Source organism: Artemia sp. Qi Xiang Cuo, chromosome 4, assembly GCF_049724085.1.
Source record: "Artemia sp. Qi Xiang Cuo chromosome 4, ASM4972408v1, whole genome shotgun sequence".
In the NCBI taxonomy this organism is placed as follows: Eukaryota; Metazoa; Arthropoda; class Branchiopoda; order Anostraca; family Artemiidae; genus Artemia; species Artemia sp. Qi Xiang Cuo.
In genome coordinates, this window is record NC_142797.1 from 55355125 (window position 1) to 55379661 (window position 24537).

The following is a 24537-nucleotide window of genomic DNA, read 5'->3' on the forward strand; positions in this document are numbered from 1 at the left end:
ACTATAATTTCTTTGTCTTTTCATTTGTTGAATTATTTTGTGTTTTGTCTAGAAACTGCTGAATGAAAACAGAGATTAATGGAAATTAGTGCCACTCTGTTTTACCCTGTATTTGGGTTCTGAGTGAGAAACTCAGAACAGCTTTGTCAAAAATTAACACAATAACTTGCTTTTGATGTGCAAAATCTTTGTCATTTCGTTCTGAATTCTGGAAAAGATACGACTAATAGAAATTGAGAGAATGGTGTGCAGTGTAGTCCATGTTCTTAGGATGAATTTTATTGATGGCTGTCGTCAGTTATTTGAGGAACGGGTTTTTGAGCGCCAAAATAATATCGAGAAAGATTTTAAATTTATGAAAGGTTTTGAAACTTGATTCTGCAATATCAGAGCATTTTTTTTTATTTCTTCTGACGTTGTGGTAAACTTGAAGAGGTTTGTATTATTTTCAGTAATAACAGTTTTGCATAATTGGCAAATAGTCCAAAAAATAGAAAAAATAATACATTTTCTAAGATTCGGCAATAAATAGAGACTCGGGAAACCTGCGTATTAAAAATAGTCTACATATTGATTGAGTTTATGGTAATTTTTGTAAATTGAACCTATTGTTAAAATAAGTACCTTAGCTATAAAAAGTTCCCTGGGAAATCAATCAAGAATGCAAGGTAAACGAAAAGCTAAAGTAAATGTGGACCAAGAATAGTTTCGACAATTCAACCGGTGCATAAGAAAGCAAAAAAGTTCTCTGCTATGTAGAATTTTGCAGGAGATATTGATAATCTGCATTCAAAACTATTTTGAAGAAGCAACTTCTAGAAATAATAAATGGTTTTTGTAAAATGGCTGATAGTGGTTTTTTTTATTGAATTTATTTTGATTTCTCCAGAGCGTTCGATAATATATGTATAGAACTTAATTTGTAAGTGCGAGAAGCGTAAAATAGGTCAAAGTGTCATAGTTGGTAGTAATGACAAATCACTGATTAAGGTAGAAAGTGGAGTTCCTCTGGAAGCTGCCTAGGTTCCATACTATTTTGTATACTATGCTGTATGTTCGGGAAGTTTTGGACAATTTAAGAGCTCAATACCCAATTGTGATTTTTACCATTTTGAATACGAGGATCCTAGGTTTAATTTTGAAGTATGAAGTGTTGTCTTTTTTTTTTTTTTTTTGTTGCAGTAGTTTTTAGTTTTATTAAATACTCCAAGCGCTGTATTGTGTATTTTTATTTACGTACGAAAGTTTCTACTTTCTGGTAATAATAAATAAAAATAACGAAATAGTTTCACTAATGTATTAGTAAATTGCTAATCTTCATTTTGTTCAGTTATTGTTTAACTGTCGTTTAATTCAGGAGGATACAGAAGTAATTCAATTGTGTATTTGAATCTTTATTTTTATCTTTGCTATGCTTTTATTGGTACTTTTTTTCCTTCGGTGTTTTTATGATTTTTACCGGGTTTAGCTTTGAAAGCCTATGTTGTCTTGAGTTTGTCTTATATTTTTCACTTGTTCTGGGTATGACTTTGTGTTTATACAATTAAAATAATTTTGATACGTTGTGAAGTATTGTTAAACTTATTCATCTCCAGAAGGGTAATACAAGTATTAGTAAAATTTACAATTTTTTTCAAATATTAGTGAACTGTTTATGTGCCAATAACTTGGTGATAGACATAGCATCAAATCGCCCTTTCAACCTAATGCATCAGATGTGATTGATGGTTTATTTTTTCAATGTTAGGCTCCATAGTCTTAGCTTGTATATTCGGGAGTTTCAGATTATCCTATTTTTCTTTTCCGAACTCCACAGACCTGAAATTTCACTTCCGAATTTAACTTCTTCTAAGGCATAAAATCATAATTTGCTTTTAATGGTTAACAGTGAATAGTTTTATCTTTTGATCGAATTGTACAGGTTAAGCAATGGATGGCCATTTATATTTTTTTTAAATATATATTTCTTTAATATTTATATATACATATACTTCTGAAATAATTAAAGTGCTACCGAATAGTTTTTGGTAATAAGTCAGTGGGTAAAAGATATTTTGTTTGTCAGTCGTACAGCCTATTATAAAGGATCTATTGAAACTAATTTATTTTTCAGGCAATGGATCGGGAAATTGAAGAGAAAAAGGAAAGAGAAGCTAGGCTTGAAGAGGAAAGAAAGAAGCAAGAAGAGCTAGAGAAAAAGCTGGAAGCCGAACGCGAGGTCTGTTTATTTAATTCCATTTGAGTTTTCTATTTGTTTCATTTTTTAACAGTCTTCATTTTGTTGCAAACCGTTTTACAAAATGTCACAATGTTTTTGAGATTGTAAATTCGTCCAGTACATCATTCCCATTGCCTCATTCACGGTTAAAAGAATAGATCTCCGCTTATCCAAGAATGAAGGGGGCTTATCATTTTAACACTGATTATTCCCAATTTGCAGACTGTAAAAACAGATACTTTATATGAAAGATTTTCAGCAATGTAGATTGGAGGGTGTGGGTCACTGTATATATAATTAGCTGTATGATCTTTCTCTATCTCACCCATTATAAAAACCCGGACCGAGGTGCGAGTGCTCCAGATACCGTAAAAACATAAGCGACATTAGATGTTTTCAGAGTTAGACAAGTCAGTTTTCTCTTGAACATAAAACTTGGCTTCAACGTTGGAACACTAAATTTTGAAGAAACTAATTTTAAATTAATTTATTCCAATACATACATGAAAATCGGTAATTAGTAGTGCAATGTTTTTATTAGAAATTTTTGGAAATTAAAAGTAGGTTTCGAAGTCTCAAGCTGGTTTCAAAGGCATTTTGAGAAAGTTTCTGCCAAAATACGTGTTCCAGGGTAATTGAACCGCTACCGCTAATGGCAGATCAAATGAGAGGAGCTGTTTGTACGCGTTGATATATATATATATATATATATATATATATATATATATATATATATATATATATATATATATATATATATATATATATATATATATATATATATATATATATATATATATATATATATATATATATATATATATATATATATATATATATATATATATATATATATATATATATATATATATATATATGCATACATATATATACTACAAAACTTTACGAAAAAGAAATTTTTTACTGTTAGCCATTCTGTTGCCCTGGAAAATCAAACGTAAAATTTAGTGGCTGAAATCTTTGAAATATATAGCTCAAAATGTATTATTTCTTATAGTTCCCCTTTAGAAAATTTTTTTAGAAATATTTTAGAAATTGTGCCGTAAAAGGTCTAAGATCATACAGATTCAGCAGTAAGAAATGCATTTTATTTATTTTCTGGTAAAAAAAACTGAAAGAATATTCTATAATAGGAGCTTTTCTTGCGTAAAGCCCCGTAAAATTTTGGATCTCCCACTAAATTGTGTGATGTCCTTCAATTTTCTGAAAACTCCCTAAGAATTTTACGAAAAACACTTCTTAATAGACGTTTGGTATTTTCTTGGATAGGGCTATTGTGGAAACTTTTACCACAGCAACCAATAATTAGAACCCAAGTCCTAAAATTGGTCTCAATCAGGAACCCTTACCGCTATCTAAATTCACAAAGTGCAAAGATTTTCAAACAGAGGAGTTTATTGTTTAAAGTTCAGGAAAGGTCTGTCTATTTCATACGAAAACATTGATTTAAAATGAAAATAGTCTTGTGTCGGCTCTCCACCAAAACAGGTAAATAGCCTTTTTCAAGTTTCACAGGAACTACAATCTGAGAAAATAAATATCACGACCTGAAAAAAATGATAAACCATCCAGTGGCGGATCCAGAGGGGGGGGCGCCCCTCTAACGTACTCTAAAGTAGTGTAATTTACCTAATTAACGTAAGTTTGCATTAATTAAACTTGCTCCTAACGTAAGTTTATCTGATCAACCTATTTTGCGCCCCCCTCCTAAATAAATCCTGGATCCGCCCCTGAAACCATCACATCTATTCCACCAGTTATTAGAAGAAAAAAAAAAAATTCCTTACGCCTCTTTTAGAAATCCTACTTAGGCCAATCAGTTAAGTCCACTGTATATAAATAATAGATTAAGTCGTAATTTGTATATAAATTAAGTCATACCTGTGAGATGGGACAGTTGCAAACCACTTGGCCGGCTCATCAAGTTTCTTTTTGCTTTCGCAATTACAAGTAATACAATTTCGAACCATGTCCCATTGATTGACGCATACATACTAACCCGCTAATGCATGAAGAAGTCGGAGGAACTTTTTGTTCGCACCGAGAATGAAGACCCAGAAATCATCTGCGGTAAACTTACTGTCTAATTATATATACAGTGGCGTGGGTAAAAACAGATCCTTTATATGAAAGATTTTCAGCTGTTTAGATTGGAGGGTGTGGGTGATAGCTGCTCTCCCTAAAGAAACTCCACCCAATCTTTTTGGAAGTCTTAGACTTTTCCGTCACGAATTTTAGACTCCCCCTTCCCTGCCAAAGAAAAAAGAAAAAATTTACATGCTCAATTTCCCTTTGAAAATTGTCTGTTGACGCCTTTTCGAGAATGTCGAAAAGATGAGCTAGCAACATCTTGCATGTTATATTTTTAAGTCATTGAATTCAAGAACCTAAAAACAAAAGCAGGGTATACTAGGACTACTAGGATAAGAATAGTATGATCATTTTTTCATTGCGCTATAGTACTAAGTATGCTAGTATACTAGGACTAGGTAAATTAGTATACTAGAACTAAGAACAGGATGATCATTTGTGCATTGCCCGTCTTGTCCTAAATGGGTATCGAGGCACGTTTGGTAATAAACGCTTGAAAACTCAGTTGAACTTTGTTTTTATGGAAGTTGATCGACGCACCTGCTTATTAATAGATCTGAGTTTTTCACTTGTTTCTACACGACGACTCACATTTTTTGCAAGGTGAAAAGCTCTGCTTGTTAACAGAGCCATTCAAGGGGGGGGGAGCAACTGGGTAAAGCTGCCCTGGGTTTGTCTACTTTGATCAAATGTTTCATTTTGATCGGCTTTTTTTTTAGTCAGGAAGGGGGGGGGGGGCTGTAATTAATTTTCCCCTGGTGCCATCAACCCATGGAACGGCTCTGCTCGTCATCTATTTTTCTTTTTTTATAATCTTATCCTTCTTGGATTCAAGATATTCTTTTGTTCTCATCCTTTTCTTTGTCACAATTGGTTTTGCTCATTTATGAAAGTCACGGGGCTTGTGATCAAATTGGTTTAAAGAAAAAGAGTTAAAAAAAAGCAAACCTTTATATTCAAAGAAAGTAATCGTTTTTATTCGAAATTTTCCAATGCCGTTTTGTCATTAATAATAGAAGAAAGAAGAAGAAAAAGGAGGCTTCCAAGCACTTCTGGAAATTGGACCACAATCACTTCTTTCTCTCAATTTAGTTGCGGTGGAAAAGCCTCTGAATAGAGAATCATGCTAGTAATTGCATGCAATGGTTTTATTTTCTGTATATCTTTTTGGTAATTTTTTTTAAAATTTTGGAGACAAGACTTACAATAATAGTACCAGAGGAAATAATATATGCATCGTCGTTGTCATTTCTTACTTGGTGTTAAATAAAAAAAAAACAAGTTTTTTTAACTGAAAGTAAGGAGCGACATTAAAACTCAAAACGAACAGAAATTATTCCGTATATGAAAGAGGATGTCCCCTCCTCAATGCCTCGCTCTTAGCGCTAAAGTTTTTTTCTTTTAACAAAAATTTGTGAGATAGAGCCTAAATTTAGCGCAAAGCGTGAGGCGTTGAGAAGGGGACGGCCCCTTTCATACACGGAATAATTTCTGTCGGTTTTAAGTTTTAATGTCGCTCCTTTCTTTCAGTTAGAAAAACTTTTTTTTATTTAATTTGTGAACGTTTTTGAATTAATATAGCTTTGATTTTGGCTCACCGTACATGAATAATTAGAATAAAATTTGCATATTAATTTTACTTGTTGTGGCTAAATGGCTTTCTCAAAATTTTGTTCTGACGTAACTTACGAATTAACTTAAGTAACGAACTTCTATATTTTTATATTTTTATTACGTATATTAGGGAGTTTACCCCTAGTCAATACCTCGCTCTTTACGCTAAAGTCCAAATTTTGTTCGAATCACAAACCTCTGAATCACAAAGGCCGGTTAATTAGAATAGATAGCTCTTTTGAAAGTACCGAAAAAACTTTAGCGTAAAGGGCAAGTTATTGACTAGGGGAAGAACCCCCTCATATACGTAATAATTACTGTTTTTTTTAAGTTTTGATGTTGCTCCTTACTTTCAGTTGAAAAACTTGTTTTTATTTAATTTCTGATCGTTTTTTTTTAAATAATGCTGGGGAATCCGGCGCCCTCTTCATTAAATGTTCATTCCCCCAAGGAGACATCCTCCATTGAAAGATCCCCCCGTAACCCCCTCCTCCGACCCTCCCCTACCAGAAAAAAATCCCTCCTGAAAAGTCTTTATACTTCCCATTAACCAATACAAAATGTAAACAATGGGCAAAGTTCATAACTTGCGGCCCTTCCCCCTGGAACTGTGAGTTATTAAGTCATGCTCAAAGACATATTTATTAGATTGTCGGCTATTCTGAACAAAATGGCTATCTTAAGATTTTGATTGGGTGACTTTGGGGAAAAAATGAGCGTTGGAGGGGGCCAAGTTGCCCTCCAATTTTTTGGTCACTTAAAAAAGGCACTAGAACTTTTAGTTTCCGTTCAGATTGGCCCTCTTACGATATTCTAGGACTACTGGATCGATACGATTACCCCTGGGGAAAAAAAAAAAAATAAACACGCATCCGTGATCTTTCTTCTGGCAAAAAATTGCAGATAAGAGCTTGAAACTTCTATAACAAGGTTCTCTGATATGCTGAATCTGATGGTGTGATTTTTGTTAAAGTTCTATGACTTTTAGAGGTTTTTCCCCCTTTTTTTCGAAAGTAAGGCAATTTTCTCAGGTAACTCTCGCGTAACTTTTTATTGGTAAGACTAAACTTAATGAAACTTATTTATTTGAAATCACTATAAAATTCTGATTCTATTGACGAATCTATTGGTATCAAAATTCCGGTTTTTAGAGTTTTGGTTACTATTGAGCCGGGGCGCTCCTTACTTACAGTTCGTTACCACAAACTGTTTGATTGAAATAGAATTCCAACAAAAAGATGTTTCACTTCTTCTAAAAATAGGTACACCTATGGATTTGATGTGGTTTTAAGTACATATGTGATCTTATAGCATAAGCTTGATCTTTCCTTTTATTTTTCCTAAAGCTTCGAATTTTTGATCGAATTTTGTGTTTAAGCTGTCAAAAAAGGCATCTAATAAACATGAAAATTGTTGTTCGTATCTGTAATTTTTGTTTCTCTAAAACTACAGATAAACCTCTCCTCTTTATTTCCACTAAATAAAAAAAAATAAAAATCCTAATTTTTTATAATATCCTCAAGAAAGACCTTCATTAATTTTCCAATTTGTCGTCGCTTCAAATGAACTGAGTGCTTTACAAAAATGAATTAAAGATCGGTTTAAATTTCAACAATCAATTTTCATAGTGTGATCTTGATTATTATTATGTTTTTCACCAACATTTCGTAAAATCTCATTTTTTATCCTTCTTCACTTTTTCATTTCTTTGAATGTTCTAATTGCACTGTCGTTAAAAAGACCTTTATTAGATTTGCAATTCTTGCCATGCGAAAATGAGTTAAGCTAGGCGTAAATTTAAAACAATCAATTTTTACAATATGGTCGTGATTACTATTATATTGTTTCACCAATATTTCATAAAATCTCATTTTTTAAACTATAAACGTTTTCATTTCTTTCAATTTTCGATTTGCAATGTCGTTAAAGAAGGCCTTTACTAGATTTCCAATTCTTGCCAAGCGAAAATGAGCTACGTTCGGTTTAAATCTAAAACAATCAATTTTTATAATGTGATCCTGATTATTATTATGTTTTTCGCCAACATTCCATAAAATCTCATTTTTTACCCTTCTTCAACTAATATAAACGTTTTCATTTCTTTGAATTTTCGAATTGCAATGTCGTCAACGAAAACCTCTACTAGATTTCCAATTCTTGCCAAGCGTCGTGATTATTATGCCAAAGCGTAGTATGGTCGTGATTATTATTATATTGTTTGACCAATATTTCATAAAATCTCATTTTTTATCCTTCTTCAACAAATATAAACGTTTACATTTCTTTCAATTTTCGAATTGCAATGCCGTCAAAGAAGACCTATACTAGATTTGCAATTCTTGCCATGTGAAAATGTGTTAAAGCTCGGTTTAAATTTAAACAATCAATTTTTATTATGTGAGCGTGATTATTATTATGTTTTTTCACAAATATTTCATAAGATCTCATTTTTTTTATCATTCTTCAACTAATATAAACGTTTTCATTTCTTTGAATTTTCGAATTGCAGTGCCGTCAAAGAAGACCTATACTAGATTTGCAATTCTTGCCATGTGAAAATGTGTTAAAGCTCGGTTTAAATTTAAACAATCAATTTTCATTATGTGAGCGTGAATATTATTATGTTTTTTTCTCAAACATTTCATAAGATCTCATTTTTTATCATTCTTCAACTAATATAAACGTTTTCATTTCTTCGAATTTTCTATTTGCAATGTCGTCAAAGAAGACCTTTACTAGATTTCTAATTCTTGCCATACGAAAATGAGTTAAAGCTAGGTTTAGAATTTGACGCAGACAATATTTATAATGTCTCTATGATTATTATAAACTCTCTTTTGGGAATACTTAAAAAAATGTTGTGCTACGCCAACTAATATAAACATTTCCAACTCTTTAAATTGTTCGATTATAATGTCATCAAAGAAGCCGTTTATTCACTCTGTAATTCTTCCCTTACCAAAATGAGCTATTTTAAAGCTTAAAACAGTCAGTGTCTATTTTGCGTTCATGACTATTATTATATTTTTTTCCTCTTTTTTTTTACAAAGAGATATTGATTATTAATCTTCGATGTCTTAGTGAGAATCTTACCAAAGAATCTTCTAGCTCTTATCCTATATTGCTTCCTTCTATTAATGTATTTGTCAGAATCGGAATTATTTGTAGAAAATCGTTCTTGTCCAGAAGTTGTTAAAGATCAAGGAATGACATATCGGCAGTAAAACGGAGTGCCTTTTTTCATAATATTCGTTTAATGAGCTTTTCAAGTCTCACGAATATCCTAATTAAACCATGAGTAAGGTTTCGCGTGTTCTGTTACGGAAGGGAGCACTGAAGGGTCTTCTTTAAGTCCACACGCAACTCAACCTCAGATAATTAATCCAACAGACAATTTATTTTTCATACATCACACCAAAGGTGCCAATCGGGGGGAGGGGGCAGGTCCCTCGGATTTTTCTGTCTCCCCCTCGGGATTTTCTACGTTGAATTCTACGTTGAATTTTAATCAAAAACGAACAAAGATTAATTAAAAAAAAAAAAAAAAGCTTTTCCGAGGGAAGTAAAGAGCGAAGTTTAAACTTAAAACGGACAAAAATTATTGCTTAACATTCTATCCAATATATATATATATATATATATATATATATATATATATATATATATATATATATATATATATATATATATATATACATATATATATATATACATATATATACATACATATATACGAGCTATATATATATATATATATATATATATATATATATATATATATATATATATATATATATATATATATATATATATATATATACATATACATATATATATATACATAAGATAAGATTTTATAAGATTTATTCATAATCAATTAATCATACAAGAAAATACATTGTGCTAATCCCCCAAAGGCTCCTAGGCCTGTAATAGAGGGGGAATACATATCGTTTAAATCAAACACTAAATCAATAGAAAAACATTAAAATAGGCCTACATTGAATAATCCAACCAATACATACAATCCAACCACAACACTCCTAATCCCCCTCGAAAGGCTCAATGGCCAGGTATACAAGGGGGAATGAGAGAAAAAAAAGAAAATACAATATATCCAAACAACCATAAAAAAGAAATCAATCGCTAAACAACACATAAAATTAAAAAGAGACCATACCTGAGGCCTGGGAGTCATAGAGCAGAGAAGACCATCATAAAACACAACTAAACATTCAGGGGACATCAACTCAAAAAAAAAAAAAAAAAAAAAAAAAAAAAAAAAAAAAAAAAACAATTCTGTTTGATTCTTAACTAAATGATCCTTAAGAATCCTCTTGAAAGTGCCAAAAGAGTGGCATTTCTGTACTGAAGAAGACAGGGAGTTCCAAAACTGATGACAAGCGATGAGGGGATTGAAATCTGACCGCACAGTGGGAGTAGGAGGAATGCAGATATTATGTGACGAACGAAGGTTATATGGAGCTGAATCAGAAATAAACTGAGGAGTTTTTTTGAAGAGATTTTGGAAGATTGCCATGAAGCTGATGAAAAACAAAAGAAGCACAAGAAAGAATGTAGATAGACTGTAGATTTAGAAGCGGTCTTGGTGAAGAACGTTTGGTGTCCATAACCAGACGCGGTTTTTTATCATACATGACTGAAAGCGACCGCAGTGTAGAAGGAAAAGTTGATATCCATACCATGGGGCAATAAGAGACATATAACTGGACAATACAGAAAAAAAGAAGCTTCAGAATAGATCCAGGAAAGGTGTTTTTGTGTTTTTGAATAACACCCAAACTCCTTGATACCTTAACCCTAATCATGGCTATATGGTGTCTAAACGAAAGCTTCTCATCAAGCAGGATACCAAGAAACCGGACAAACTGATTCTTTGGTCTACACAAGGAGCCTTGTGACACCTGAAGCTCTGTCAGTTGAGGGAAATCTACACCAATTCGAGAAAAAATAAGAAAATGTGACTTGGCAACATTCAAGGCCAAGTAATTCGCCTCAAACCATGAAACTACTCTCTCAAATATTGCCACCAGATTAGACCTGATATCCCATTCCGTCATCTCTAGAGTCCCAAAAATACTGTTGTTAGCAAAAACAACGAAGCAATCTTCATTAGAAGTAGCATTGGGACACGAAGAAACATCCGAGCGACACAGATTGCAGCATACTAGAGGACTGGTGTTTTTGACTACTGAAATCAGATCATTGACGTAAATCAGAAATAAAACGGGGCAAGGAACAGATCCCTGGGGGACGCCATATTCTACTTCACAAGGGCTCCGGAAAAGCGGATCAATTGAAATAAGTCTACCAGAAAGATATGATTCAAACCAATAGAAAACATTTGATCTTATACCAATATACGATAATTTACAAAGAAGAATCTGATGAGTCAAAGAATCAAAAGCTTTAAGAACATCCAAAAATAAAGCTGCCGGGATAAGACCAAAATCTATTGCCGAATGAATGAAATTCAAGAGAGATGCGCAAGCATGCTCTGTAGAGTGATTCGCTCGGAATCCGAACTGGAAATCATGGAAAAAATGTTTGACATCCAGAAAACTAAGAAGCCTGGATAGTATAGCCTTCTCAAAAATTTTGCTAAAAACAGATAGAAGAGAAATTGGCCTATAATTAGCAGGATCACTCCGGGACCCACCTTTATACAGCACTATAACTTTAGCTCGCTTGAGTGATTCAGGGAAAATTCCTTTTTCGAAAGACAGATTGACAAGCTTAGTCAATGGTGACAGAATAGCAGGAAGAACGGCACGGATAACCCTTGTAGGAATTCTGTCTGGCCCTGAAGACGATGAACCTTTAAGTGCATTTATGATCCGAGCTACCTCAAACTCAGAAACAGGGTTCAAGAACATTGATTTTAAACATTGGGGTCCAAGATAAGCTCTGAAATCGCACCGAGGAGTTGAAGAGCTCACAGATGAAGCAGTCGTCTTTCATATATTAGCAAAATAAGACGTAAGCTCTAGCTGAACATTTTCTTCTCCTTAGACAATTTTACCATCAACTATCAGCGTTGTTGGAACTGAAGGCGGAGGGGGAGTAGGTTTAAGTACAGAATTAATAATTTTCCATGTCTTCCCAACATCTTTTCCACACTCAGAAAATTTCCTGTGATAATACTGAGACTTGGCCTTCCGACACAGAGAATTAAATATACTCCTATAAGCATTGAACTGCTAATGATAAGAAGCAGATGACGAAGCCTTGTATAGCTTCCAGCGATATTCTTTCCATTTCCAGCTTTCATGGATACCTGGGGTCATTCACGGATTCAGCAGTACTATCGTTATCAAGGTATGAGGTGTTGGATTCTGGTGGCAAACTTCTAGGATACCTTCTTTTACTGAATCATAACAGAAATCAAAAGAGCGGTTAAAATCCGATTCAGAATCCAAACTATCCCAATACTGATCAATTAATCAAGATTTAAGGAGACTACTCTCATTAACATCCCCATAGACATATAAGAGACTAATGTACATAGGTTTATGTTGAGATCGTACACAAATCCTATATAGTGGTATTGTAGTAACCCGAGAATTCACTTTAATCATCATCTCCAACTTACCTCAGGCTTTTAGTGTCGAACAAATTTTATCAATAAGGAATGCTAGCGTCTCAGTAATTCGGGTTAGTATACAAACTGAAGGTAGAGGTCCCGCGGAAAGCATCATTGACAAAAATCTGCAACCGAAGCAGAATTTTGATCCAGCAGGTTGAGGTTGAAATCCCCCATTAGGTTTAGTTCGCAGGGATGCTTTTTGAATTAGTCCAAAACCTCTTTCAGAATTTTCATAAACGAAGTAATAGATCCACTAGGGGATTTGTAAACCAAACCGACAACTAAATCCTTACAACCTGACTTAATCTAAATAAAAAGAGATTCAAAGATTCCTTCCTCATTTCTACTCAAATCACTTCGGAAATTATGTACAAGATGATCGGCAATATACATGCCAAGGCCACCTTTCGCCATCTGTTTCCGGTTCATCCTATCCATCCAAAATCTTTGGATATCTATAAGCATATCCTGTTTTGAATTCAGGAAAGCTTCCAATAATGCAATTACGTCCGAAGTTTCCACCACTTATGATACGTTTCAACTCATCAAAAGAAGAGCAAAGTCCCTGAATGTTCAGGTGAAGTACAGAAAAAATACCATCTCGTTTAGAGGAGGTAGAACCACTTAATTGCGAAACATATTTACTTTGAATAACCGATTTACGATCATTATAATTCCTATTTCTATTTCCAACTGAATTATTATTTATACTTTCTATATCTAAAGGATTATTTTGTAACTCAGCAAAACGTTCCCCCAAAGAGTTGTCATCACCCTGGTCACTAAAAGAATCAATCATTTTACTTATGGTGGATGGTAGTTCCGTCACGCGACCAAACTCACAAGACCAAAGGTTAACGACATCACAGCAGAGCAATGTCATCCATTCGGAAGAAAAATACCAACATCGAAAAAATAAATCGCCGAATCAATACAAATAGAAAAAATACCGAAACATGCACCCAAAAATAAATAGAAACAAAAAATATTTTTGAGAAAAAAAAAGAAAAAAAAAACAGAGAAGGAAAAAATGAACCAAAAACTAGTGAATTGTTAGAGATAAAAAAAAAGAAAAGGGACAATAAACAAACAATCCACGAGAAAATAAAAAAACAAAAACAAACAGACAGAAAAAAAAAACTAGATACAGTCAGCGAGAGACCTTATTTTTTTTTATTGGAGTCCCGCCACTAGGCTTTGCAAAATTTGACCCCAATCAGGCCAAGCATTCCACTGACCGAATTTGTCTTTCGCCACATTCAGAAAATCACGTCTCTACTTGGTCAGAGACTCTACAAAAAAATTACCTCTAGAGGTCAACTTGGACTTGGCCTTGAACACTTTACAAGCAATGCTTTTGCTCAACAACTTCACTATTATCGGAGCGACCCTTGAAGCAGATGGAACCGCCTGAGTTGAATCAGCTGTAGCAGAATTATTCAGTCTAAGTCTATACACGTTCACTACCTTATTTGCACTAATTTCAGGCAAAGACATCTTCTTATTAATGGTTAGCAATACAGCAGAACGAGTGGCAACTCCTGTTTTCTACCTAACACTGTGAAAAACCAAGCTATCTAGTAATCATTCTTCTTCATAACTATCCAACATATTCTCAAGCCTGTTCAGTCTGTCCTCGAAATTTTCAAATTTATTACTCAGTCCCTTTAGCGACTTTTCAATTCGCTGGAACTTGGGGTTAAATTCAATCATGAGAGCATCATAAATTTGACTAGCAATAAGCTCAGTCGATTCCTTAAGAGAGTCTGAGCTAGCCAGTTTTCAGAAACTTTTTGAGTTATACTGTCCATGATGTCATTTCTGCTTTCTTCCAGTTCGGTTTGGGTACCTGCAAGTTTCTATTGTAACCAGATAATACTGCTAGATGATCCTAATGGTGGACCAGTTGCTCTGCTCTTGTCATGACCTCTCATTGCAAGGTGTGTTTTTGATAGTCTCATGTAAATATCATGTGGAGTAACAAGCTCTTCAAAAGTTTTTTTGAAGCAGGAGCGGACAAATTAACAGTGGTAGGATCATAAACTTGGAGATTTGCATCCACGAGGTGAAATTCATCATGCGATCCATAGCAAAATGCCGTATAATCTGGCTTGCCTCGTTTATCTTTAACAGCTTTGATTATTCTTACTGGCCAGAAGGGATAATCCTTCAACTTTGCAAGAGCAAGATCAAAATGTTTAAAAACCATGAATATCAGTAGCAAGATAAAAAAAAAAAGAAGCAAAAGACTTATCTTTACGTGAGGCCAAACAAATTATTCCAAATAAATATTCAAAAAGTCCAGCACCAGCCAGCTAATGTATACACCAAAACCGGTATTCACTCGATTTTTAAGTCACCACGGAGGCAGGGGGGGGGGGTTAAACACCAGCCACCATTCACAATTGGGTGTTGGATGTAAGAATTATCCAAAATCTGATCTAAAACGCCTTTTTTTTTCATTTTCATATAAAAATACCTTGTTTCGTTTTTTAGGAATTTTTTGTGGTTTTGAGAGTTCAGGGTGCAATAATAGGTTTGTTTGTTTGTTTGTTTAGAATAAATCTCTCTCTCTCTCTCTCTCTCTCTCTCTCTCTCTCTCTCTCTCTCTCTCTCTCTCTCTCTCTCTCTCTCTCTCTCTCTCTCTCTCTCTCTCTCTCTCTAAATTAATGATAAGAAACTAAATGGCTTAGTCTAGGAATGAATTTATAGTGAAGAGGTCATGTTGGGTAATAAGATGTTGTAGTCTTTTTCACTTTCTTTGTCTGGGCTTTAGTTTTTTTAGTTTTTTTTAAGTTGATGAGATTTTTAGTCTTGTTTTTTCCATTTTCAATTATATTTTCTTTTTTTCAGTGTTTTCTTTTTTCTATTTCCTATTATTGGACTTACTCCATTTGAAAGTTTTAGATTTTTATTCGGCTTTTCTTATGACCGATTCGGTCATTATGATTACCTGATATGTGTGTGGGGTGAATTGTGTGTCTTGATGCTTGTTTTTATACCTGAACATGTTAGTTGATTAAGGATTGAAGAGGAGATATCATGAAAAATTCCTGGAATTGATTGGACTGCCGAGACCCAAGTGAAGCCCATCGGTAAAAACGTTCCAGGGCCCATTAATAACCATAAAACTGTTAGAACTGGATTTTAATATTTTCCTTCTTACATTGTTTTTGTATTTTTGTCTTTGGTATTTTTTCTTTGTTTTCGTAGTTTTGTCTTTCTGCAGCTGTTATTTTCCCTATTTTTGGCCGTAGATAGGTTGCCTTGAACTCTTTTCGAAAATGCTTTCTACCAAAAGGGGTGACTACTGCCGACCTCTTTGTTTCAATCTTAGGATCTTGATTTTCTTTTGGTATATAGCTTGTAGAATACAGTAAATATTATAATCTCGTTTCTTAAAAGTTTAAAATCCTAGATCAAGATTTTTAGAATATTTCTCTCATTTTGACGCCCCAATCTTTGTGTACCCCTGCCCTGTTTGACATCCTGGCTTCACCGATGGATTGTCTAACAGAATAAAGGCGGTCCAAAAAAATACGTCTACGAATTATGTTTAATAATAATTAATTATAAACCCGCTTACAAAATATAAGAAAAAAGTTTAACACTGTAACAAAAAATTAGACTCAAATTACTCCTAAACATACAACAAAAATAAAATATTGCAACACGAAACATTTATTATCATTTAAACCTTGGAAATCGGTATGGAACGAGGAACGGTATGGAAATCCTTCCGACTACCTCTCCCATGTTAAATATTTTTAGCTTGTATTGTGACAACAGACGTATAAGGGCATTGATTTTGGTTTCTATCTGTTGTCTTTATCTGACACTGTAATCTGTGTTCGCTCTTTTTTCTTACGGGGCTTTCTAATTTAAGCTTTTTCATGGAAATTCTAGTTCAATTTGTCTAAGAAAACGGTACATACAAGCAAGGCCGTATCCAGGGGGGGGGGTGCCCCGGTTTGAACCCCCCCCCCCCCCCCGAAATCTTTGACCGAGTCGAAAATAAGTCGAAAATTAGTAAAACCTAGGTAAAAATCAGTATAATTAGTCGAAAACTGAGTCAAAAATTAGTACCCCCCCCCCCCGAAAAAGTCAAAAATTAGTAACCCACCCACCCCCCCCCCCCCGAAAAAAAATTCTGGATCCGCCCTTGCATAGAAGTTTAATAATTTTAACACCTACCTTTTGAGGGTTTTGGAAAGAACAATTTGACTTCTAAGTTTTTTTTTTCTAATTAACTTTAAAAAGAGACGCTTTCCGTAGTTTATACCATTAGTTTTATATTGGAAACTCCTGAATAATTGAATATTTAGTATCAACAGGCGGGCATAAATACGGGTATAATGACCCTCTAGGTAATAAACGGTCAGCGTTTCACAATAAAGCCAATTAAAGAAGAACTTAGCCTAGTTAGTGAAACAGTTGGTGGTAACGAACTGTAAGTAAGGAGCGACCCGGCTCAATGGTAACCGAAACTCTAGAAAACGGTATTTTGATACAAAAAGATACATCAAAATTTAATCCTGATTTCAAATATATAAGTTTCATCAAGTTTAATCCTACCCATCAAAAGTTAGGCGCCTGAGAAAATTTGGCTGATTTTCGAAAAAAAGAGGAAAGACCCCCTAAAAGTTATAGAACCTTAATGAAAATCACACCATCATATTCCGCGTATCAGAGAACCCTACTGTAGAGGTTTCAAGCTCCCATTTACAAAAATGTGGAATTTTCCATTTTTTTTGCCAGAAGAAAGATCACGGGTGCGTGTTTGTTTGTTTTTTTTTTGTTTTTTTTTTCCAGGGGTGATCGTATCGACCCAGTTGTCCTAGAATATCGTGGGAGGGCTCATTGGAATGGAAATTGAAAGTTCTAGTGCTCTTTTTAAGTGACCAAAAAATGAAGGGCAACTAGGCCCCCCCCACGCTCATTTTTTTCCAAAGTCACCTGATCAAAATTTTGAGATAGCCATTTTGTTCAGCATGTTCGAAAATATTATAAGTATGTCTTTTAGGATGACTTAGTCCCCCGAAGTCCCCGGGGGGAGGGCTGAAAGTTATAAACTTTACCCAATGTTAACATATATTATTGGTTATTTGGAAGTATACAGACGTTTTCAGGGGAGATTTGTCCTGGTAGTGGGGGGGGGGTGGGTGGGTCGGGGGTTATGTGGGAGGATCTTTCCATGAAGGAAGTTTTAATGGGGGAAGGGACATTGCTATGAAGGGGACGCCGGACTTCCCAGCATTATTTAAAAAAAGATCAGAAATTTAATATAAAAAAACAAGTATTTCAACTGCAACAGCAGCAACTTCGAAAGTTTAAACGAACAGAAAATATTACATATATAATTGGGTTCACCCCGTAGTCAATGCCTCGCTCTTTAAGCCAAAGATTTTTAGTACTTTCATAAGAGCTATTTATTCTAATTAACGGCCTTTGTGATTAAGGGGTCATTTTTAAAGAACTGGAATAAAACTCGAACTTTCGCTTAAACAGCAAGGTATTGACTAGGGGGCGAACCCCCTAATAAACGTATTAAAAATATATGAATATAGAAGTTCGTTACGTAAGTTAATTCGTAAGTTACGTATATTTATTACTAATAAAAACGTTCGTAAATAAAATTAAACAAGTTTCGAGAAAGCCATTTTACTAAATAAACATAAATTAATATGAAAATTTTGTTTTAATTATTCATGTACGGTGAGCCAAGATCAAAACCTGCATTTATTCAAAAACGTTCAAAAATTAAACAAAAAAAACAAGTTTTTAAACTGAAAGTAAGGAGCGACATTAAAACTTAAAACGAACAGAAATTATTCCGTATATGAAAGGGACTGTCCCCTCCTCAACGTCTCGCTCTTTACGCTGAAGTTCGACTCTGTCTCACAACTTTATTTTTTAAAACAATAAAAAACTTTAGCGTAAAGAGCGAGGCGTTGAGGAGGGGACAGTCCCTTTCATATACGGAATAATTTCTGTTCGTTTTAAGTTTTAATGTCGCTCCTTACGTTCAGTTTAAAAAACTTGTTTTTTTTTATTTAATTTATAAAAGAAGTTTGTGTAAGGTGGTAAAGAAGCGCACGAGGAATGTCAGCGGCATATCGAAGGACACGATTCGATGCTTTCCTATTGACGGTTTTTCTAATTTATTGACGAAGAAAAGAGGGTCATCAACGTGGTCAACGTGGTACTTATCCAAAAACAAATATGTTTCGTAGATACAATGGAAGGCCTAGTAGGAAATTTAGGTACTTAACTGAGCCTGAATACGAAGGTTGTCTGTGGATGTAAGCCAATGTTATAATGGGAAAGTAAAGTAGACGCTTGGGAGTGCAACTGCTGAGAACAATCAAATTAAATTATGTTTGTTAAAATTAAACTTAAGGGCTACCAATGTTGCGTAATTCAAACATAGACCGTAAATCATCCAAGAGAAGCCTTGAGTTTCTCGAATTACCTCCGTAAGTGATTCCGAGATACTTAAGTTTCGATCGAGGAAAAACCTTCTCTTGCTCAATCTTAACGAATAAAGACTGTCGAAACTCGGTTTTGGCTGGATTACCACTCAGGCCAGCATTTGCGTTGCCCTTGAGTAGAAGATCAGTATCGGCCTGTAGGTTCGTGGGTGAGGTTCTAGTCAAGAGTACATCGTCTGCATAGTATTATGGACTCAAGTACATACCATCCATGGAAAAACTACAGGATAACGGGATGATGGCTAAGTCCTTTATATCTCCTTTCCTCCCAAAGTCAATTTTGTTACCCTTGAGGAAAGGAGAACATAGATCGGTACTTGTCGGTTATTGGAAACACATTCAAGAATTACGCTTATAGGTTACATCTAAAAAAACCGGTTTCGTAGCTCCAAAAGCAGGTGATGGATGATCTAATGCATCGGACTTAGACAGAATACATTGGACTTGTATAATTTTGGCTATATATTTGCATATTAGGGGGGAGGTTTAGGTTAGGTTTCCATAATTTTGTTTCTAAAGCATTATTTTATCATTATGTATTGTTATTTCTCATTAGAATTAAACTAACTTTACTTCTTGGGTGTGTTTCCAATAACCGACAAGTACCCAAAGATCTCCCTACGTTTCTCCAATAGCGGTCTCCATAACCCCTGGAAATTTTACCTAGTCATCCCTCTGATCCCCCTTAGATCTCAACTTCCCTGTACTACTTCAAACGAAACTCCCCATTTTTACCTTAATAAAATTTCCACAGAAAGATATAGAAGAGTTTTTTATCCCTACATAATTGGTGTATTACATCCCCTCCCCCTCTTTCCCCCTTTTGCCATTCACGGTGTGATGTTTATTTTACTGATTTTTGGCAATTCTACCTGTATAATCTATAGTTGGATGATTTTGTGCATGATATAATTCGTTTTTAAGGTTTGTCTGTTGTTCTTTGTTGTTGCCTTTTTTTTTTTCTTTACTCGATATGAAAAGCAAATTCGGCTCCAGTATAGCTAGGGATAGACTTTAAAAAATAAACACTGTCCCATTTCTAAACGCTAGAACAAAAGATTGCAATTCATGTAACCACTGTAACCTATTTATATTAATCTATTGGCAAATCGTCTGCTTTTCCTGGTCGTAAAAAGTAATAAAGTCTGATTGGTTCCTACTTCCTGACAATAGAAAAAAAAGGTATTAACAGTGTTAACTTTGTTCCATTACTGGCAAGGACTCCGGTACAATTAATATGCCTTTCTTTATAAGTAGATTTATCATAAATTAGATTAAGTAACTTCGCTCTTCCCTGTGTCAAATTAGCTGTAAGCCTTTGCCAAAGTTCGTAGTGGAGGATCTGTTTTTTCATTTATAACGACCACCATTCTTTTTCGAACTGCTCCCAAGCTAACTTATTCACTGTAGAATCTTATATTTACGATACAGTTAAGACTGTACCCAAGAAAGTTACGGAGTCTAAATTCTGCTCCCTCGTTCCGCCATGGAATGTGAAAAATGTATTTACTTCAGTTATTTAAATGCTGAAAAAGAACTAAAAATGATTTTATAGTGTTGACTTCTCTGTTATGCTGCTTGGCGAAAAATGATACCCTAGTATATTGAACTTCTGGTCTTGCTAGTTAATTAAATAAATAGTTGTTTTTTTTGAATCGTGAGTAAGGAGCTCAAACCTAAAAGGAACAGAGATTATTACGTACATGAGGGGGGCTGCCCCTTCTTCAACCCTCGCTCTTTACCCTAGAGTCTTAAAGCTCTTTAAAATACTTCCTACTCAAATTTAACGGACCTTGTGTTGAGCAGTCTTTCTTAAAGAATTTTGACAAAAACCCAAACTCTGGTGTAAAGAATGATGGTTCTTGGGTAAATTGCGTAGCTTACAGCCCTTTCCCCAGGGATTATGGATGTCATTTCGTCCCCAAAGGCATAGTTATTGAACCTTTCAACCTTGCTGAAACGAATGGCTATCTCATAACCGGACCGGATGTCTTTGAGGAGAAAATTGACGTGGAAGGGGGGCTAGTTGCCCTCCAAACTTTTTTTTAACTTAAAAAGGGCACTATAACTTTTAAGTTCCGTTCAAATGAGCCCTCTCCCGATCTTCTAGAACCATTGATTCGGTATGATCACCCCTGGGCAAAAAAAAAAACACGCATCAGTAGTAATCAACATTATACTTCTTGACCTTGTATACGCCATTTCAAAGAGATTCAGAGCTCCCTCACATTCCGGGCCAACCAGATATGTTTCTAGGCCAACCAGACATGGTCTTATACTTTTGAGGACTTGTCTTTCACTTTGATGAAGGACAAGTTGTTCTGACGCAATTTACCAGATTTCTAATTCAAGGTATATACATGTCTTTTTAGGGTAAATCCTGTGTTAAAAAACCTGCGCATCTTGTTTAGCTGTTAATATATTCAATTTTTTTTGTATATATTCAGCTTTCAGATTAGGATTTTCAACAGTTTGAATCGGTCATTCAACCTATCAGTAACGATATTTTAGCGATCATTTACATAGATATGGAACATTCTAAGCAGCATCTGGTGAGTAAAATTTTTTCATTATTATAATAAAAAGAAATTGTCTCGTCATTAAGCTAAGTAAGAAATTCCTTCCTAACACTTTTTTTCACCATGGTGTTACCTCTTTTAAAAACCTTCCTTCTTTTAAATATTAAACAGTCCATTTATTTCAATTTTAGTAAATATTCAAAAAAAAAAGAGAGGCATGTTTATTTTGATGTTGGCTCGTTGTATACAAAAAGTTAAAATAAAATTTGCTTATTAGTTTCGGCAGACATGAAAGGTCGCCCCCCTCCTCAGTATTTTTCTCCTCAAAATAAATTTCGAATTTTGTTCGAATCCCAATGGCCTGTTAAGATATCTCTTTTGAAAGAGCTAAAAATAAAAATAAAAATTGCTTTACTCGTAAATTCAAATTTTAGGGGGGACTTAGCCCCCTCCCCTCCAACAATAAAAAATCTTAAGAATATAATGAGTATATTCGATAAAAACGGCAAAGCACGCTTTTTTCTATTATGTAAATAAAATCTCTCCTCCACAGCTATGTTTACAAGTTTTAATTGTTTTGAAAAACAACCTTTTTCCAAACGTACTGTATTTTTCTGGTTTGAATGAAAAGCTTGCGTGTTGCAAAGAGAGTGACAGTTTTGGGACTCAAATTTCACAGACTCTTGCTATCACAGAGATTAAAACCATATGTGTTTATAATTACAGGAAAGAGGTCCTTTTTGGAATCAAACTACAACGTATCTGAAAACAAAAAGCTTGGTGATTAAAACGGGCATTGTCTAATTCTAGCCAAAACTCAGAATTGATAGGGGGGATGCGCGATTCAAGAGTTTCCTTTTATGGCCAAATTAAACGAGACGTATTTGATGAAAGTAAAAAGGGTTTAACAGATGATTAAGTGGGTTTTATAAAAAATTAAGACAGGGAGGGGGTCAATGTATCAATTCTAGCATGTTCACTGTAAGGTGAAAAAAAAACAAAAGTATTTCTTCATTAAGGAATTTATGTATTAAGTTGGAACTTTCAGAGTTAAATTAATGATTCTTGTATGTGCGATTCAAGAGTTTCTTTTTATGGCCAAATTAAACGAGACGTATTTGATGAAAGGAAAAAGGGGATTTAACAGATGATTAAGTGGCTTTTATAAAAATTTAAGACAGGGAAGGGGTCAAGCTATCAATTCTAGCACGTTCATTGTAAGGTGAAAAAACAAAAGTGTTTTTTCATGAAGGAATTTATGTATTAAGGTAGAACTTTCAGAGAGTGCTTAAAAGGGAAGGGTGAGCTGCACGAGGGACCAGATAAAGGGGGATATAGTGACATGGGGGGTCAAGGGCAATTTTTCTGTAAAAGAGAGCTTATTACTAAATTTTTTTCTTCTTTTTTAAGAATGTTTAGGTGGATTCTTGCCCTCCCTCCGAAAAGAGAGCAAGATGGGATGATATCACATCAATGCAAGCTGGAAGGGCAACAGTAATCAGATTTTCTAGTTCGTTAGATCGGCCGGGACTCTCTATGCAACCTTACAAGAAATTTGAGTCAGTTTTATCTGATCAGAATGGGGGGAATATAAATTTTCAAGCCTTGCTAGAGACTTATGATGTACAAGTAAAGCCAGAATTTGTAAATGTTTATATTTTTTTCCGTATTTCTCAAAAAAAAGAAAAATTTTCTCAACCGCATAACTTAAATTTGTTTCTAAACTATTCTATATTCTTTCATTAACCAAATTAGCAGTATATAAAAGAATGTTTGTAACGCCGAAGTACCAAATAGCTTATCATGCATTTCTATAAAACTTTACCTGTAACTTCTCTTTTAAGCAAGATGTTTTTTTAATGCAATAATCCACTATTTCTTCAAACAAACTACCTATATAAACAATTCACTATTTCATTGTTGTCAGTCGAACATTCTTAACCTTGGCTAGCTTTTGTGTGTATGTAATCCGTTTACCAAATATCATATCGAGAGGAGTTAATTTTTAATCCTACAGGTATAAAATTTGAATTTTAACCGTTCATTACAAAAGTGAGTCTCAAATCACATGTACAGCTTTTTTTTTCGTATATCTAATAATTCCAATGCTTCACTACATATCAACTGAATTATATTTTAACTTGTCAAAAATTATGAGAAAATTGAGAATTTTTTAAGTCGAAATTCAAACATCGCATAAATTGTTTCCACAGCGCAGTTCTATCTGACGCTGTTTTCGCAGTATGTTATAGACTAATTTAATATAGGCTAAGGGGTTAGCGCCTCAATTTAAACCTCTAAGAATATTTCAGTGTGTGTGTGTGTGTGTGTGTGTGTGTGTGTGTGTGTGTGTGTGTATGCGTGTGTGTGTGTGTGTATGCGTGTGTGTGCGTGTGTGTGTGTGTGTGTGTGCATGCATGTGCGCATGTGTATGTGTGTTATTAACAAAATTTGCCCTAAAAAAAAGGATCATCCAAACATTTTAATCGCACTTTAATTATTGATATGGAAGGAGAAAAAAGTTTTTCGCTAAAAAAGATTTATTTAGATCAGGTTAACTACATCCGACACTTCAATCAAAACTATTGCTAAATAACATAGTACAATTTGGATTGTTAAGAAAGTTACGCCAACAGCAGCAGCAACCAATGTATGAGATTAATGATCATTAACTGAAGCAGAGGAAAAATGCTTGATAGAGCATATAGAATCGGCAAAATAATGGTCAGATTTTTTTGAGAATTCCAATGAAGAGGGACAAGCACTAAAGATGAATCCCTCTGTTGCATTTTTATTCTAAAAAATATTTTTTGAATAGAACCATTAGTTTTATATATCATTCTCTTTTTCTAACTTATCCTCTAAGAATAAAACTTCTTTTTCCTGACTAAAACGATATATATTTTTAACATGTTCAAATGTCATTATGAAAGACATAGGCCAATGTAACTTTTTTTTCTTCTTTTAATTGTTCAG

General features: G+C 34.2%; 1 protein-coding gene across 1 annotated transcript in view; it reads left to right on the forward strand.

Moving 5' to 3' along the window:
- The window catches only part of Ddrgk1 (DDRGK domain containing 1), a 167044-nt gene that overhangs the window by 53869 nt on the left and 88638 nt on the right, over nt 1-24537 (forward strand). The window contains exon 4 of the mRNA XM_089087591.1: nt 2114-2218. Coding sequence (XP_088943717.1) covers nt 2114-2218 — 105 coding nt within the window. The remainder of the gene's footprint in view (nt 1-2113; nt 2219-24537) is intronic.